Source organism: Lactuca serriola, chromosome 4, assembly GCF_051521515.1.
Source record: "Lactuca serriola cultivar US96UC23 chromosome 4, Lser_US96UC23_V15, whole genome shotgun sequence".
NCBI lineage: Eukaryota > Viridiplantae > Streptophyta > Magnoliopsida > Asterales > Asteraceae > Lactuca > Lactuca serriola.
In genome coordinates, this window is record NC_136411.1 from 147,878,617 (window position 1) to 147,894,314 (window position 15,698).

A 15,698-nucleotide genomic window follows, 5' to 3' on the forward strand; every position below is an offset into this window, starting at 1 on the left:
CAGTAACCTTGCTACTTTCTCTTCCTTATACACACGTGTCCAGTTTTACCTTATCGAGATGAGGACCGCTTCCATTTGACTACACCGCCTCTACGTGTTCGCTATCATCTTGTTGAAGAAGCTGCTTTTTTTTTTTCATTAACACCTTTTGCTTTCCCCATGTTTCTTCCCGTTTCCTCCTTTATCACTAAAATATGTTTTTTCGTCATCGTTCTTTTCTCTCCCTTTCTGCCAATCGGTTCCACTCTCCTCCCTCCGGTCGCCGCCCTGTACAAACCCTATCCGACCACCACCACCGTCGTTCACACCAACATTTCCTTTAGTTTTTTTAAGCTCTTGCACATCGTCAGCTCCACCTACTTTTGGTATTCTCCTCAAAGCCTTTTAAGTTCTTTTTTCTCCCAAATTAAACATCATGTCAAAATTTGCTTTCTTTGTTCTAATCTGATAATTGAGAGCGTACATGAACTCAGGGTTATTCAACGTTTTCCTCTCATGCTCTTTGATGTTCTACTCCTATTCTCATATCTGCTTTCTTCATCGATGCTCCCCTAATCATCTTCTGGGTCTTCATCAAGATAAACCCTCAAGTTCACGTAATTGATTTCCTTTCAATTTTGGCTATCAAAAAGGTAATATTCCTGCGATAAATTTCTTGAAAGTCCACTTTGGTTTCTCCCTGTAATTATGTATAAGGGTTTTTTAGTGTAAAATATACGTATGGTTTTCTGACGTATATTACCATGCCTTCCAAGTGTTCGATGAAAGTTATGTTGTAAGGTTTAATTTATAAGGTTCATTATCTATAACCCAGTATACAGTCGTGGTTACTAACTTAATATCCTTCATTTTACATTAGGCTCCATCAATAGTATACTTATCAAAGGCAAATGTACAGTGGATATCCAGATTAAACCCAAAATGGACATGTGGGCCTCTTTCTAATCAATTTCTCATTAGCCACCTTATGATTGATATGTGGTTTGGAACATAGGTTATTGTATTATGTGCTCTTGGAGTAATCATTTAACTAATATTCTGTGTAGAAAACCCTAAAGTGGAATGCTAAAACTGGATTGTAATTGCATTCTACCAATGACACAGATAATGAATTTACATCTTTTTTTTGTGTTATAAGTATTTTCATGCTTGATCTATTGGTCAAGGGTTACTTACAAGAAATGGAAATGTATAATAGCGAAGTATTGTCACATTTTTTCATGATTATAACAAACACTGAGCTGAAATGTAGTTATAATTTGTCTCCTATCCATGATATTTCATGATTTTTGTTTCTATATGTAGTTTATCATGAATATATGTTAGGTTTCATTTATGTTCCAATTCCAATTGAGGCTATTTTATCAGTGTGGTTGTAGTTTTGTTGAATTGTGGTGGAAGTTGTATTAATGAATGGATTTAAAGATGGAGACTCATTGAGTTTGAGCACCCTCTAGAAGTCTTATATCCTTTTCAAGATCAATACTTTTATTTTAATTCTAACTTCCCCTTTTATTTATGTTTTTTCACATCCTTACAGCATAATTTTAGAAAATTTTGGATATGTGTATGTATAGAAATCATTTCAAATGGTCAAGCAGCCCATAGGTAATTATAAGTGTATTTCAAACGTTTGTCATTCTTAAACATATCTAATAAAAAAAACTTAAACATTTGATCTAATTAATAAGAAAATTCGGAATCCTTCTTGTTCTCCAATGATTACTGTTGTGAAGGGGGGCAATCGTAATGTTACTTCAGGTCAAGATATGACTTTTATTTATATTTGTAGTCTTGATAGATTTTTCGTGTATTTTTTTGTTTAAATATGATTTTTAGTGTGTTGATAAGAAATGTCAACTAAAAATTAAGTTACTTGCGTATATTGATTAAAATTTGATGGTAGAGTAATGATGGAAAGTTTGTTGTCATAATCAGTAAACACATATAATAACATCATAGTATATGGTTGTTTATTTTTTAGGCACCACACTAACACTCTTAATTTGGTCTATTAGGCAATTTATTTTTGTCATTTTATGCAATAGCAACACTTTTTTTGTTAATCAATAATGATTACTTTTTTATTTAGTCCTCAAACAGGCAAAAATTAGTGTATGTTGTTTTATGAAAAAACAAATAGTGGATAAAACATAATTTCAGGAAAAAAAAAACATTGCTTATAATTGTGCGCGTTTAGCTCTTATTATAGTTCAGAATGATCCGGTTCCCTTGATTGCAGATATATTGATGAGCAGGAAATGAGTTGTAGTGGGAAGGCCCAAAACACTATCCTGGGAACTATTCTTTTAAAAGAGGCAAGTCTCTGGTAATGATTTTGATGTTTATTTCTTTATTAAATACATATCGAAAATGGTCTATTTTAGTTGATAGTTTTATACTTGTCTAAATTTGGTGTAAACCAACTATCAAATTTGATTATGCAGTACCCTGATGAGTGTTAAAAAATGAAAGGATATTGCTGTTTTTGGATAAAAAGAATATGTATGTGGTTATTTTTGGTTAATAAATGCAAGTATATTGCAGTTTTTTGGTAAAAAAAAAGAGTAAATACGTTTCTACAGGTGAATAAGTTCAAGTATATTGCTCCTTTTGGGAAAAGAAATTAGCAAGTATGTTGCTGTACTTGGTAAGTAAATATAAGTATAATGTTGTTTTTTTGTTAAAAAATAGCAAGTTTGTTGCTGTTGTTGGTGAAAAACTATAAATGTATTGTTGTTTTTCATAAAAAAAAAAAAAAGTAAGTGTGTTGCTATTATTGGTCACCTTTTATTTATTTTATATTTTAATCATAATTATTTTTTCTTTTGTTTCTTGTAGATGCATACCATCAGGCCGAGAGTTATATTAAGGTGTATAAAATTGTTCATTCATGTGAGTTTGGGTTCGACTTAGTATAGTGTTACAGTGCCTTTTTTTGCAGAGAGTTTGTACTTTCTTTTGAGTCATCTATTCAGGTGTGGAGAGGTTCTTGCCAACTTGTGTGTTTGACATAGTTTTTGGGGTAATGTTCTTAATTTTGTGGTGATATCTATTGGTTCAACATTTATAGATATATATATATATATATATATATATATATATATATATATATATATATATACACACCAATGCATAAGAATATTGTTTTATATTTAAAATATGTTAAAATAAAATTTTCATAGTATAAATATAACTAAAAGGTCTATACATCTAAATATATAAATATAGTTTTATGACTACATATATATAAAAACTATGTTTATAAATTAAAAACATTTTCTTTAATATATATGTATATATTCATAAAATTACGTTTTTGTTGTACTTTTATATTTAAAAATATATTTTATGCTTAACTATGTATTTTATGTATTTAAATGTATAAAAAAAGTTAGAAAATATGTTTTCTAATGTATTCATATGTATAAATAAATATTTTTTATATATAAATAAATATTTTATATATTAATGTACTTGTGTATAAGCAAATATTTTATTTTAATGTGTTTGTTTGTAGAAAAATACTTTTTGTGTATTTAAGTATAAATAAATATTTTTTGTGTATCCAAATTTTATAAAAATATATTTATATCTATAAATGTGTATTTTTATGAATAAATGTGTTTTTTTGTATATATTTGCATAAATAGATATTTTACGTGAATAAAAATATATTTTATATATTTGTATGTATAAAAACATATTTTATCTATTTATTAGAATGAAATATCGTACTTTTAATTCATAAAATCGTTTTCATATGTCTATATTCATAAAAAAAAAAAAAATTATATATAAAAATATGTTTTTTGTGTATTTACTATATGAATCGGATAATATAGAAAAAGGGCAATGCTAATGTAAATGATTCTTTGGCATGTTGGAAAAAACACCTTTCCTTGCATCATGATGGACCCGAGTTCTAAACTTCATTTGTACCAGTTTTTGCTTTCTTTTTAAGATGCTGACAAAAAGTTGACTTGCTTAATGAAGCATCCGGTTGATGCCTAAAAATTGAAACACATAGCGAAAAGTAATTTTTTTTTGTAGAACAAAAAAGTAATTAAGGTTAAAACAGAATTAGGACGTAAATATAGTGGATAAACCCTTTAATAAAATAGTAGTTGTTTTATGTCATGTTCCGATTTAATAGTTATTTCGCCACATGGAATCTTTCTATAACATGCTTCTGTCATGTGTGTCATCACTTAGCTTCTACTTCATTTCAATTTCTTAACTACATTCCTTAAAATTAGTTGTTTATTTCCATTGATATTGAATCAATGTTTTAAAAACCGGTTTGAAGCAGCCGCGGGGAGGAAACAGTTTAACTATCACCGGTTTTACATCGATTTCTAAACTGGATTGAACCGACCGGTTTTTAGAAAAAATTAGTTGAACCGGTAAACCGAATAGAAACACCTGAAAAATAACCATTTACATAATAAACTTTGGTGATTTTTTTTCATATTTATTTAGTTTCCTCTAAATAAAAATATATAATAAAAGTTATATAGTTTTTTTTTAATGTGTTTGTATTTATCTAAAAGACTAAAATTATACTTTTTTTCAATATATATATATATATATATATATATATATATATATATATATATATATATATATATATATATATATATATATATATATATATATATATAAACCGATCAAATCTATGTTCGTTTTCTTCAATGTGATTTATGAATAAAGCATTAAAACCTGAAAGTCATGACCAATTGCTAAAGCCTATCGATTTTTAAATCGAGAGTAAGAAAATAGAAGTAAAAAAAAAATGAAAATACTCATCATTCAATCAATGATGTTTCAATCAATGATGTTTGGATAGAGTTTTTCAATTAAAGGATAAACATTTTGATTTATATTCATTAAAAAAATTGTTTTCTTATTGTCCTTAGAAACTATGATGTATTTTTGATATATATATATATATATATATATATATATATATATATATATATATATATATATATATATATATATATATATATATATATATATATATAAATTGATTTTCAATTATATATTATGACACAATTAATTTGTATTTTATTAAAACAAAATCCAAAGAAATTGAATTTCTTTTTCTTTAAAACTAAATCGGTTTAAAAGGTTTTAGATATTTTTTGTTAATCATTCTAAATGATTTAAGTACATTCATTTTTTTCAATTCTCTATAATTACTAGATATTAGTTTATAACTCGTGAGAACCTTATTATAAAATTAATTACTTTCATATTAAAAATCAATAATCAATTATTTTAAATAAATTATTACTTATGAGATATTTTTTTAGTTATATAAAATTATAATAATTGATTTAAATAAATACGTGAAGTTATATCACTTTATAATCTGTATTAATTTAATTTAATTTTTTAATCTAATGTTATTAATTTAATATAATAAGAGTGAAAAAATTTAAAATGAAGAATTAATTATTAATTTAATGTAATTAGAGTGAGAAATTTAAATTTTGAAATTTGAAATTGATAATTAATAGGAGGTTGTACTATAAGTACCTCTTAACCAATTTTACCCCCTAACATCAATCTAATCAATCATTTACTTTTGATTTGACATTTTTTTTTTGTTTTTTTTTGTTTTTTTTTCCTTTTTGTTTGTTTTGTTTTGTTTTAATATTTTAATCTTGTTATTATTATTATTATTATTATTATTATTATTATTATTATAAATTTCGATAAACATATAAAATTCGGACAATATTATAAATTCAGACAACATTATAAAATTTGAACGACTATATAAAATGGAATAAAAACAAAGTTTGTCATTATTTTAGAAACAAAATAATACCATTATCGTCTATTGACAAATTACAATTCACCCGATTACAAGGAGCATATCCAATGTCTGATGTTTTGTCCAGACTTCTCCATACATACAAATCAGAATATTCGGCAGCATGAGTATATGATTGCTCAACTAAATGCTTTCAATCGCATCACGCAAATGTAATACCGAATTAATTAATATTCGTGATAAATAAAGACAAACTTTGTTTTTGTTCCATTTTATTCGTTCGAATTTTATAATGTTGTCCGAATTTTATATGGTTATCAAAATTTATAATAATAATAATAAATAAATAAATAAATAAATAAATTAGTAAATAAGAATTAATAACAACAACAAAATAAGGAAAAAAACAACAAAAGACAAAAAAATCAAATCGGGGGTGGAATTGGAAAATGAGGGGGATAAATGACATATAATATTAAATAGGTGTAAAACTCGTGTATTACACGGGTTGATTAAAGAAAATAAAATATTAAAATATAAATAATAAGTATTTTTTAAAATAAAATTTTGAAATAAGGAATAAAAACATATTAATTGCAATTTATTATAATATTTATTAGATTTGATACTTTACATATATAATATATAAGTATAAGATTATGTGGCTTTTTAATTTTAAAAATTGAAAAAAACCATAAATTGACATGTGAATATTATTTATTTAAAAAATATTACAAAATAACAAGTGTCAAAACTCATTTGAGATTATAATAGATGAAGAGTTCTAATAATATAATACTTGTTAATAAAAAAAAATAATCATATTCATTTATTAGAATAGAAAAAATTCATTTATTAGTAGGGGTGTTCGTTTGGATGGATCGGTTCAATCCGATCCAATCAAGTGAATCCAAATTAATTTTGGTTTTCAAAACGTATATCCAGATAGTCCAAACTAAATTCAAATCCGATCCGATCCAACCAAATTATAATTCGGTTTTCAAGAATGAAGACATTTCAACAAATATATAACTTTAGTATTAACTTAGGCCCCGTTTGATAATTGCTGATTGAAAAAGTACTGATTGGGAAATGTCTGTCTGGGTAAGAAATCCTGACTGAGTAAGAAATCCTGTTGTTTGATTGTACATCTGACTAAATGTGCTGAGTGATGAAAAATGACCATTTTACCCTTCTGTTATATATAGTGATGAAAAATGACCATTTCATAGCTTATACATATACAATTTGAGATTTCATAACATTAGAACATAACATCATAAAAAAAATCTAATTTCATAGCTTATACACCCAAAAAAAATATGATTTCATAGCTTATACAAAGAAAAAAACTCTGATTTCATAATCTATTACATACATTATACACAATTTTAGATTTCAGAGATTATTCATGCACAATTTCAGTTTTCATAACATTACAACAAAAAGGATTCGGATTATGTATGGGAAAAGAGGAAAGATTCCTAATGAAAGTTTGACATATTACATAACATACCAAGCACAATGGTTTTTTTATTTGAATATTTGAAGCACATATAGGGACGATTCAAGATAAGGGGCTGTAACCTAACATTAATTCAATTAAAGAATATTTAGAGGGGACCGACCCATTAATTCAATTAGCAACAGTAAGGGGCTCAATCATCGGCCAAGAAGATGGAGTTTTGACTAAATAAAGTCAAAATCGAACTTCGATTTGAACAGAGGAGGGCAAGTACATGTGTGACGGACGTAAGGGGCTCAATCATCGACCAAGAAGATGGAGTTTTGACTAAATAAAGTCAAAATCGAACTTCGATTTGAACAGAGGAGGGCAAGTACCTGTGTGATGGACTTAAGGGGAAGAATAGATCGGTGATTGGGATGGCGATCTTGCAAGCTGCTGGAGAAGACGAAGATCCGACTGGGAGGGTTGTTCAATGTTGATGGAGGCAGCGATTGGGAATTAAATTTTGTCAATAGAAAAAAGAGAAAAAATTAATAATATGTTTAAATTTTTAATATACATATTTCTTCCCAAAACAATCTATTATCAATTATTAAATTTTGTCAATTTCTCCGTTCGATCCAACCGTCGACGACATTACTTGTGTTTGCCATCTTACTAATCTCGTTTTATTATGTCCACTCATATCAACAAACACCCGACATTACATGTTTATATCCAATCAAACTAAAATTAGAATAATTAATCACACAAATCGTATACACAAAAAAACAATTATTATTATGCAACAGCAATTAAAGCTAATTAGGTATGTAAGCTGGCAAAGTTTTTTCATGAATTACACGTAGCAGTCGACCATTGAAAACATCTTCAATAATGCAAAAACTGTGGGTATAGCCGCTTCTTGAATAATGAATATTCATCGAAACTATGTCCTCCAATCATCACCTCACAAAACCCCACAATCTTGGGTCCCTCTTCCGCCTACCACTCTCACTCTACACCCGGCCCATTTATATACGGCTTCCACCCCTCAAACTCTCAAAGTTCAGCAGAAAACACCCCTCCGACAACCGTCAACAACCGTCTCATTCATACATCAGAAAATCTATAACACCATGGAGATAAGCCAGCTCCGCCACCTAAACCCCATCTAAAACAATTAGCTAGCCTCCCATCGATAGAGAGATAAAAGGAAAGAAAGATAAATGGAAGATTTTACCGATTATCGTCACGGCAGTAGTGGTGGCCGGAATATAATCTTTGGGAAGTACGAGATGGGGAGGTTGTTGGGACAAGGGACGTTTGCAAAGGTGTACTATGCTAAAGATCTGTTTACTTCCGAAAGTGTAGCGATTAAAGTCATCAAGAAAGATCAAGTTCGAAAAGAAGGTTTAATGGAGCAAATCACTCGTGAAATCTCTATCATGCGGCTTGTTCGACACCCAAATGTTGTTGAATTAAAAGAAGTTATGGCTACCAAACGGAAAATCTTTTTCGTTATGGAGTACGTCACCGGCGGCGAACTTTTTGCTAAGGTTTTGAAAGGGAAATTGAAAGAAGATGTAGCGAGGAAGTATTTTCAGCAGTTGATTAGCGCCGTCGATTTCTGCCATAGCCGTGGTGTCTCCCACCGTGATCTGAAGCCGGAGAATTTACTGTTGGATGAAAATGGTGATCTGAAAGTAACAGATTTTGGGTTGTCGGCGTTGCCGGAGCAGTTAACGAACGACGGGTTGCTTCATACACAGTGTGGAACACCGGCTTATGTTGCACCGGAAGTTCTCCGGCGAAAAGGGTACGACGGCGCCAAGGCGGATATTTGGTCTTGTGGGGTGATTTTATATGTTTTATTAGCCGGGTTTCTTCCATTTCAAGATGAAAATATCATGCGCATGTATAAAAAAATCTTCAAAGCCGAATACGAATGTCCGCCGTGGTTTTCCGCCGACACACGGCGGTTGATTTCCAAAATATTAATTGTGGATCCGACGCGTAGAATCACAATTCCGGCGATCAAGCGATTACCATGGTTCTTGAAAGGATTTCAAAGACCACTCGCGTTTTCAATCAAAGAAACCGAAGATCAGGGAACCGAAACAGAACAACTCCCAAAATTGAAATCATCACCGCCGTTCTACAACGCTTTCGAGTTCATTTCATCAATGTCTTCCGGGTTCGATTTATCAAACATGTTCGAGAGTAAACGAAAATCAGGATCTTTATTCACGTCAAGATACTCTGCTTCCGCCATTCTCAACAAACTCGATTCAGCTGCTAAGAAACTGAACTTCAAGATTTTGAATTCAAAGCAAAACGAGTACAAAATAAAGATGCAGGGGATCTCCGAGGGTCGAAAAGGGAAGTTGTCGGTGACGGCGGAGGTGTTCGAGGTGGCGCCGGAGGTTTCTGTGGTGGAGTTTTCGAAGTCAGCCGGTGATACACTCGAATACAAGAAATTCTGTGAAGAGGACGTTAGACCTGCCCTACACGACATCGTTTGGAAGTGGCAAGGCGATGATAACAATACCTAGTTAACCGTAGACCAAACAAGCGCTTAATTATTAGTTATTTCCCGCATGTACAAACACGCTTTTTTTCGGGTTTTTACTATTAGAGTAACCATACAATGATACAACTTCTAAGTTCTAAACGATGTCGTATAACCATACAACTTCTAAGTTTAAAATGATGTCATATAACCATATACCTTCTAATATTTAAACGATGCATATGCACAGACACCCTTTTTTGGGTTTTTAATAAGTAACTTGCAAGGTTTAATCCATAGAATATAAAACCATGGTTTTGACTTTTGACTTTGACCATGCAAAGACGTGTACACGTGTCGGTTTTTTGGAGCCTGGGCGGCTGAACGCTGCGAATGACACAAGAAGAGCTTCTTACTTGACAACTCACTTTAGAAACAAAAGCACTAAATGTTGTGCTTGGTTTGTCGTGTTCTCAAGTGTTGGGCTATAATTGGTGTTAAAATTGTACAAACAAAAATGACAGTTATAATTGATTTTTGATTGTTTCCTTTTTAATTTTTGATAAGGATAACTTTGTTGATCCAGCTGGCGTACTGTCATTCTCAAAGGATGTGAGGTGCATGCAATACTTGAAGTCTATGGAAATAAAACATGGGACGAGGTCATTCTTGTGAAATGTTTTAACTTTTATCCGGAACTCTTTAAAAAATGGGAGAAGGACAAGTCATAAAGAAGTGGTTTTTCGAGGTGCATGCAATACTTGAAGTCTATGGAAATAAAACATGGGACGAGGACATTCTTGTGAAATGTTTTAACTTTTACCCGGAACACTTTAAAAAATGGTAAATATCACTATAGCCCTACAATGTTTTGGGTTTTGGTTGATTCGGTCCCTTAACTTAATTTCTTGCTTTTTAAGGGATTAAAGTTCATAACAACTTGTCTATTTTGCCATCCTAACTGATTGTAGCCGGTTTCACATACCACGTCAACTAAAATTGTCAAATCATCACCAACATGGACTCACTTAGTAAAATTAACGTCACTTAGAACAGTTGAAGACGGAGATGAATTTTGGTGTTTATGGAACTTACTTTGAAAATCAAAATTATCGAAAGCACTTGACGTGTCGAGTATCGAAATAGTCAAATTGGTTCTGATGCGTCACTGAGTTGGTTATCGAACAATTGAAGAACAGTCAATGTAAAATTCAAAATTGGTGTTTATTGATGTTTCGGTAGTAATATGGATTGAAATTGTTTCGATAATCACAAGTTCAAGATCGAAGTTTTATGTGTGGTGATATCAAAGTTCAGATGAATGGTTAGTGAGTTACCAAAGAATGGTCAAATCATAGAATTGAAAAGTCAAACTTGGAGTTCTTTTGGTTAAAAAGAATCGAAGTGAAGTCGGTGAAATCAATTGCAAATTGAAGTGTGAATCGGAAGTAAAAGAAAAAAATGTTAGTCGAAGTGGTAATATTTAATCGACTGGTTAAGGATTCAAGATCTCAAAGGTTTCCAACTTCAGAACATAAACCACCGGTGAGATTGTTATTGCTTAGATCGAGGATACGAAGAGATTCAAGTTTGAAAAGCGATTGAACAATCATAACTTGGAAACGATTCACACTCACCTTTAATGTTGTCAAATCCGAAGAGAAACCAGTTCAGGTCCTAGTCCATCTTCAAGCGAATTCATGCTCATATCCAAATAACGTAACTTTGTTAATGTCTATTGCCTAGTTTTGTGACTTTGTGCATAAGTCATTACAAGAGGATCATTGCATCGAAGTCTAAAATCTAACAGATTTCGGTAAATGATAAGAATTTGGCATTCTTACATTTACAGTAAAGATTTGGGATTGTGAAATAAGAATCATTAGAATTATGTTCAATCGATCTATTTCACAAAGTGAAGATCATAGACAAACATAGTGTGCATACTTGGTGTACGGGATAACTATTATTTGGATAAACATAGTGTGCATGCTTGGAGCATGACATAACTACTGGTTTAATTCAAGTATTAAGTTGATTATCCGAAACATAAATAATGAGTAATCAATATGGTGCTTAGATAAAAGGTGTTTTTTATTTACTCTCAAAAGTGTTGGGGCCATATAAGATTAGTATTATTCTTGTGTTTCACTTTGCATGTTTTGACTTCCAGAATAAATAGGTCATTCTTCCCGAATGACCAAGTTATTCAAACTCTCCACAATCGGTCATATGTTGGAAGTAGATATGAATCAAGACTGTCATGAATTTGGCTTGTACGATCTGTCTAAGGTGCATTAGATATTGCAATTGTTGCTACAACATTCATGAGTGCTCATAAGGTCTGAGCATTGGATTAAACCCACGCTTGCTTGTATCAATTCATGGAATTTATCTCGAGTGATCGTGAGACGGTAATATCATATATATATATATATATATATATATATATATATATATATATATATATCTCTTCAAACCTAGAGATATGAGTTGTTGACTATGAGTTGGTTATCCATTGATTGTACGAAAACGCATCAGTAACTTGATGTCATAAAACGTGCTTTTGTGCATAATTCAACAAGTAGTTAGTACAAGCATATGAGTCGAAGTTTATCTGTTTCTTCTAGAAATAGAAGCGATATCTGGGCCCCTCGATGATTTGCTTTGACTTATGTGTCAGGCCTGGTCAAAACTAAATTGATGTGTTCAATTAATTTTTATGTCAAAGAAATCGAAAATCGAGAAACAAATGCTAGACAATAAGTAAGACCATGTTCCATGTAGTTGTCCGGCTGATATCTTGAGAACAGAGGATTATATGATCACTTATCTGAAATGGCGCTTCATAGTTCAACAGAGTTTTAAAGAGCTACGATTGCTGGTTGGTTCCTGAAGTTATACTAGCAACTATAGTTACCGGACTTATCCAAGTGGGAGACTGTGTCTAAGTCCGTAACTATATTTGGTATCAACTTGACCCGACCCGGCATGGTCCATTTGAGTTGCACTTCACCTAACAATTTGTACGAATATACTTTTGAGAATAAGATGTTTATGATATATTAATATATTATTTTTTATAATATATTAATATGAAATCATATTATTATTTACTTAGTGTTGATCAAGAATTAATTTTGTGATCAATATGATGCTAATTAAATATGGACTCATATATATATATATATATATATATATATATATATATATATATATATATATATGGATTGGGCTAACATTTATTTAGGATGGGCTAAGAGTATATGAAGTCCATGGAGCTTTTAACCCATGGATCCTATGTAAATGAAGAGTCATGGGTTTTAGGGTTTGCCCTAATCCTCCATGCTATATTAAGGAGTCTTTGGTTCAAGAATTGACACTAGTGTGTGTGAGCATATAGGTGGGCCGATTTCTAGAGTGTGATTATTCTCTCAAGTATTTCTAAGTTGTTTTGGTGATTTGTGACACCACTTGAGGCATCCACATTATTGGTGTTAGGCTCATAAACTCCAAGCTATTCACTACAAGAAAAGGTATGTAATTATATCTAGAATTTTTTTTCATGTACCTAGGATTGCATGCTAGAAATGATAAAGCTTTGGAAAAACAAATTGCATGTATAATAGAGAAAACATAGTTCCAAAGCTTCTAGGGTTGTATGTGCACCTTAAGGTTGTTTAGGATGCTCAAAACCCATCATAACGATCACTGTGGTCGTTTTCCGGTAGAGGCGCGACCTCCGTGCCCCACTGCATTCACCGCCATCCTTCCACCTGTTGGATTGCTGTCAGTACCTCCTCAACAGCCCCTGTCATCAGACGTCTTGTGTAGCCAAGAAAAGACCGCCGAGATCGATGTTGCGCTCGTGGGAATATCGATCGAAATAGTTGTTGTTGGGTCTTGTCACTATTGTCACTATGGTCGCTGCCACGTGGTTGTTTCACCAGGAGCTGCTGCCACGTGGTTGTTTCACCAGGAGCTGCTGTTCAAGTTTTGCAACCGGGTGTGTGCTTTGCGTGTGTGTGTTAGTTTCAGCTGGCTGTTTGGTGTTAGTATGTGTTGTGTGTGTTTTTGTCTAGCCAGAAAACCAAGAAAAGGCCGCCATCACCAGCGTGAGGTGGTGGTTGCCACCCTCTACCACCACCGGCCACCACAAGGTGGCTGTGTGTGTGTGTGTGTGTGTTTAGCATTAGTGTGTGTGTTTATTTTGGAGATTTGCATTGTAAATTGTATCAAAAATGGAATAATGGAAATAAACTCAAAACCATCACCGGCCGCCGTGTCGGGTGGCGGTGTGCTTAGTTGTGTTGGGATTGCTTTTTGGATGTTTGGACAAATGACTAAAACACAAATGGGCCCAATGAAGCCCTAATGGACCCAAAAGCCCAAACATGTGACTAATGGGTGTAATAGACCCTAACTGGCCTAAGGAAAACCCTAATGCGCTTAAGGACTTGGTTTTGGGCCTATTGGGCTAACATGGGATTGGAAACCCTAATGTTGGATTTTTGGGTTTGGGACTTATCGGGACCGCATCGGGATTATTTAATGAATTTAAATATTAATTAATAATCATTGCAAATTAACCTAAGGCCATGTGGGACTTAATGGATTAAGTCCTTAATGGTTTAAGTAGGAAACTTATCCCTAATCATCATTTTATGTGAAACCCTAATTTCACTTCGGCCTTAAGTTGGGCCTTTCTATTGGGCTTTGATGATTGGGATAATAATGGGCCATCCAAGAACAAGCTAATGGGATAAAATAATTTAATGGGCCTAGGGTAAGGCCCATGTGAGGAGTTAGGCCCAATTTGGAAAATTAGGCCATAGATGGGCCATATTTTGGGCCTTAATGATTATATGATATTGGGCCATTAGAATGTCAAATGTTGGACTGGAATAAATGGTTGGGCCTTAGAGTGAGACCATGTAGAGGGTTGGGCCCAATTTGGAAAATTGGGCCATATGTTGAGCTTTGACTCATAGTTGACTTTTGGGCCTTGGGCTTGAATAAATCTAAGTTAGGGGTAAAGTATTATTTACCCCAATGTACATATGGTTATGTGTTGGAACCCAATTATTAATTGGGTGATGTTTTGATATAGACAGTTCGGGAATCTGTCATCCAGCGGCTAGGATTGTGTCTACGGGACTTCAGCAGTGTGAGGTGAGTTACCTTCCAGTAGCGGTGCGTCTATGGCCAAAATGTCGGCCCACTAGTAGGAGTTATATGTTAGATGATTGTCTTTGTGATATTCATCTAGGTTTGCTGCTACATATTATGTTTTATGTGCTAGCATGATATGCTGTTATGTGATAGTGGTAGTAGTAGGGGTGAAATAGTCCCCGGTTACCGGTCGATAGGACCGAAGGGTAAGATTAGTACCCCATCTATGCTAGACAGATTATGATATATGTGATATGATATTATGTGGTAGTAGTAGGGGTGAAATAGTCCCTAGTTACCGGTCGATAGGACCGAAGGGGTAAGTTAGTACCCAGCTATGCTAGACAGATTATGATATATGTGATATGATATTATGTGGTAGTAGTAGGGGTGAAATAGTCCCCGGTTACCGGTCGATAGGACCGAAGGGGTAGATTAGTACCCAACTATGCTAGACAGATTATGATATAGGTGATATGATATTATGTGGTAGTAGTAAGGGGTGAAATAGTCTCCGGCTACCGGTCGATAGGACCGAAGGGGTAGATTAGTACCCAGCTATGCCAGAAAGATTAAGATATATGTGATATGATATTATGTGGTAGTAGTAGGGGTGAAATAGTTCCCAGTTACTTGTCGAGAGAACCGAAGAGGTAGGCTAGCACCCATATATGCTAGGCAAGATCACCGGTCGAGAGGACCAAAGGGGTAGGCCAGTACCCAGATATGCTAGGAAAGGTCACCGATGGAGAGGACCAAAGGGGTAAGTCGGGCACCCAGAT

General features: G+C 32.7%; 1 protein-coding gene and 1 long non-coding RNA gene across 6 annotated transcripts; both read left to right on the forward strand.

Annotated features, from left to right (window-relative positions):
- LOC145102719 (uncharacterized) lies at positions 1-3,049 on the forward strand. Of its 5 annotated transcripts, none has more exons than XR_013706248.1 (5): positions 3-632; positions 1,369-1,608; positions 2,243-2,505; positions 2,586-2,650; positions 2,842-3,049. It is a non-coding gene; the product is annotated as an uncharacterized LOC145102719 (long non-coding RNA). The 5 variants fall into 5 exon arrangements; XR_013706250.1 differs by having other exon boundaries at positions 4-632; positions 2,243-2,329; positions 2,448-2,650; XR_013706247.1 differs by having other exon boundaries at positions 8-365; positions 474-632; positions 2,243-2,650.
- Positions 3,050-8,075: 5,026 nt separating this feature from the next.
- Positions 8,076-10,019, forward strand: CIPK5 (CBL-interacting protein kinase 5). The gene has a single exon (XM_079040170.1). It carries the CDS (start codon positions 8,462-8,464, stop codon positions 9,785-9,787), a length of 1,326 nt encoding a protein of 441 aa, XP_078896296.1. The 5' UTR covers positions 8,076-8,461; the 3' UTR covers positions 9,788-10,019.
- Positions 10,020-15,698: the final 5,679 nt, after the last annotated feature.

What these genes read in the sequence shown, in the direction of transcription:
- CIPK5 (XM_079040170.1), top strand. Translation starts at nt 8,462, where the DNA reads ATGGAAGATTTTACCGATTATCGTCACGGCAGTAGTGGTGGCCGGAAT.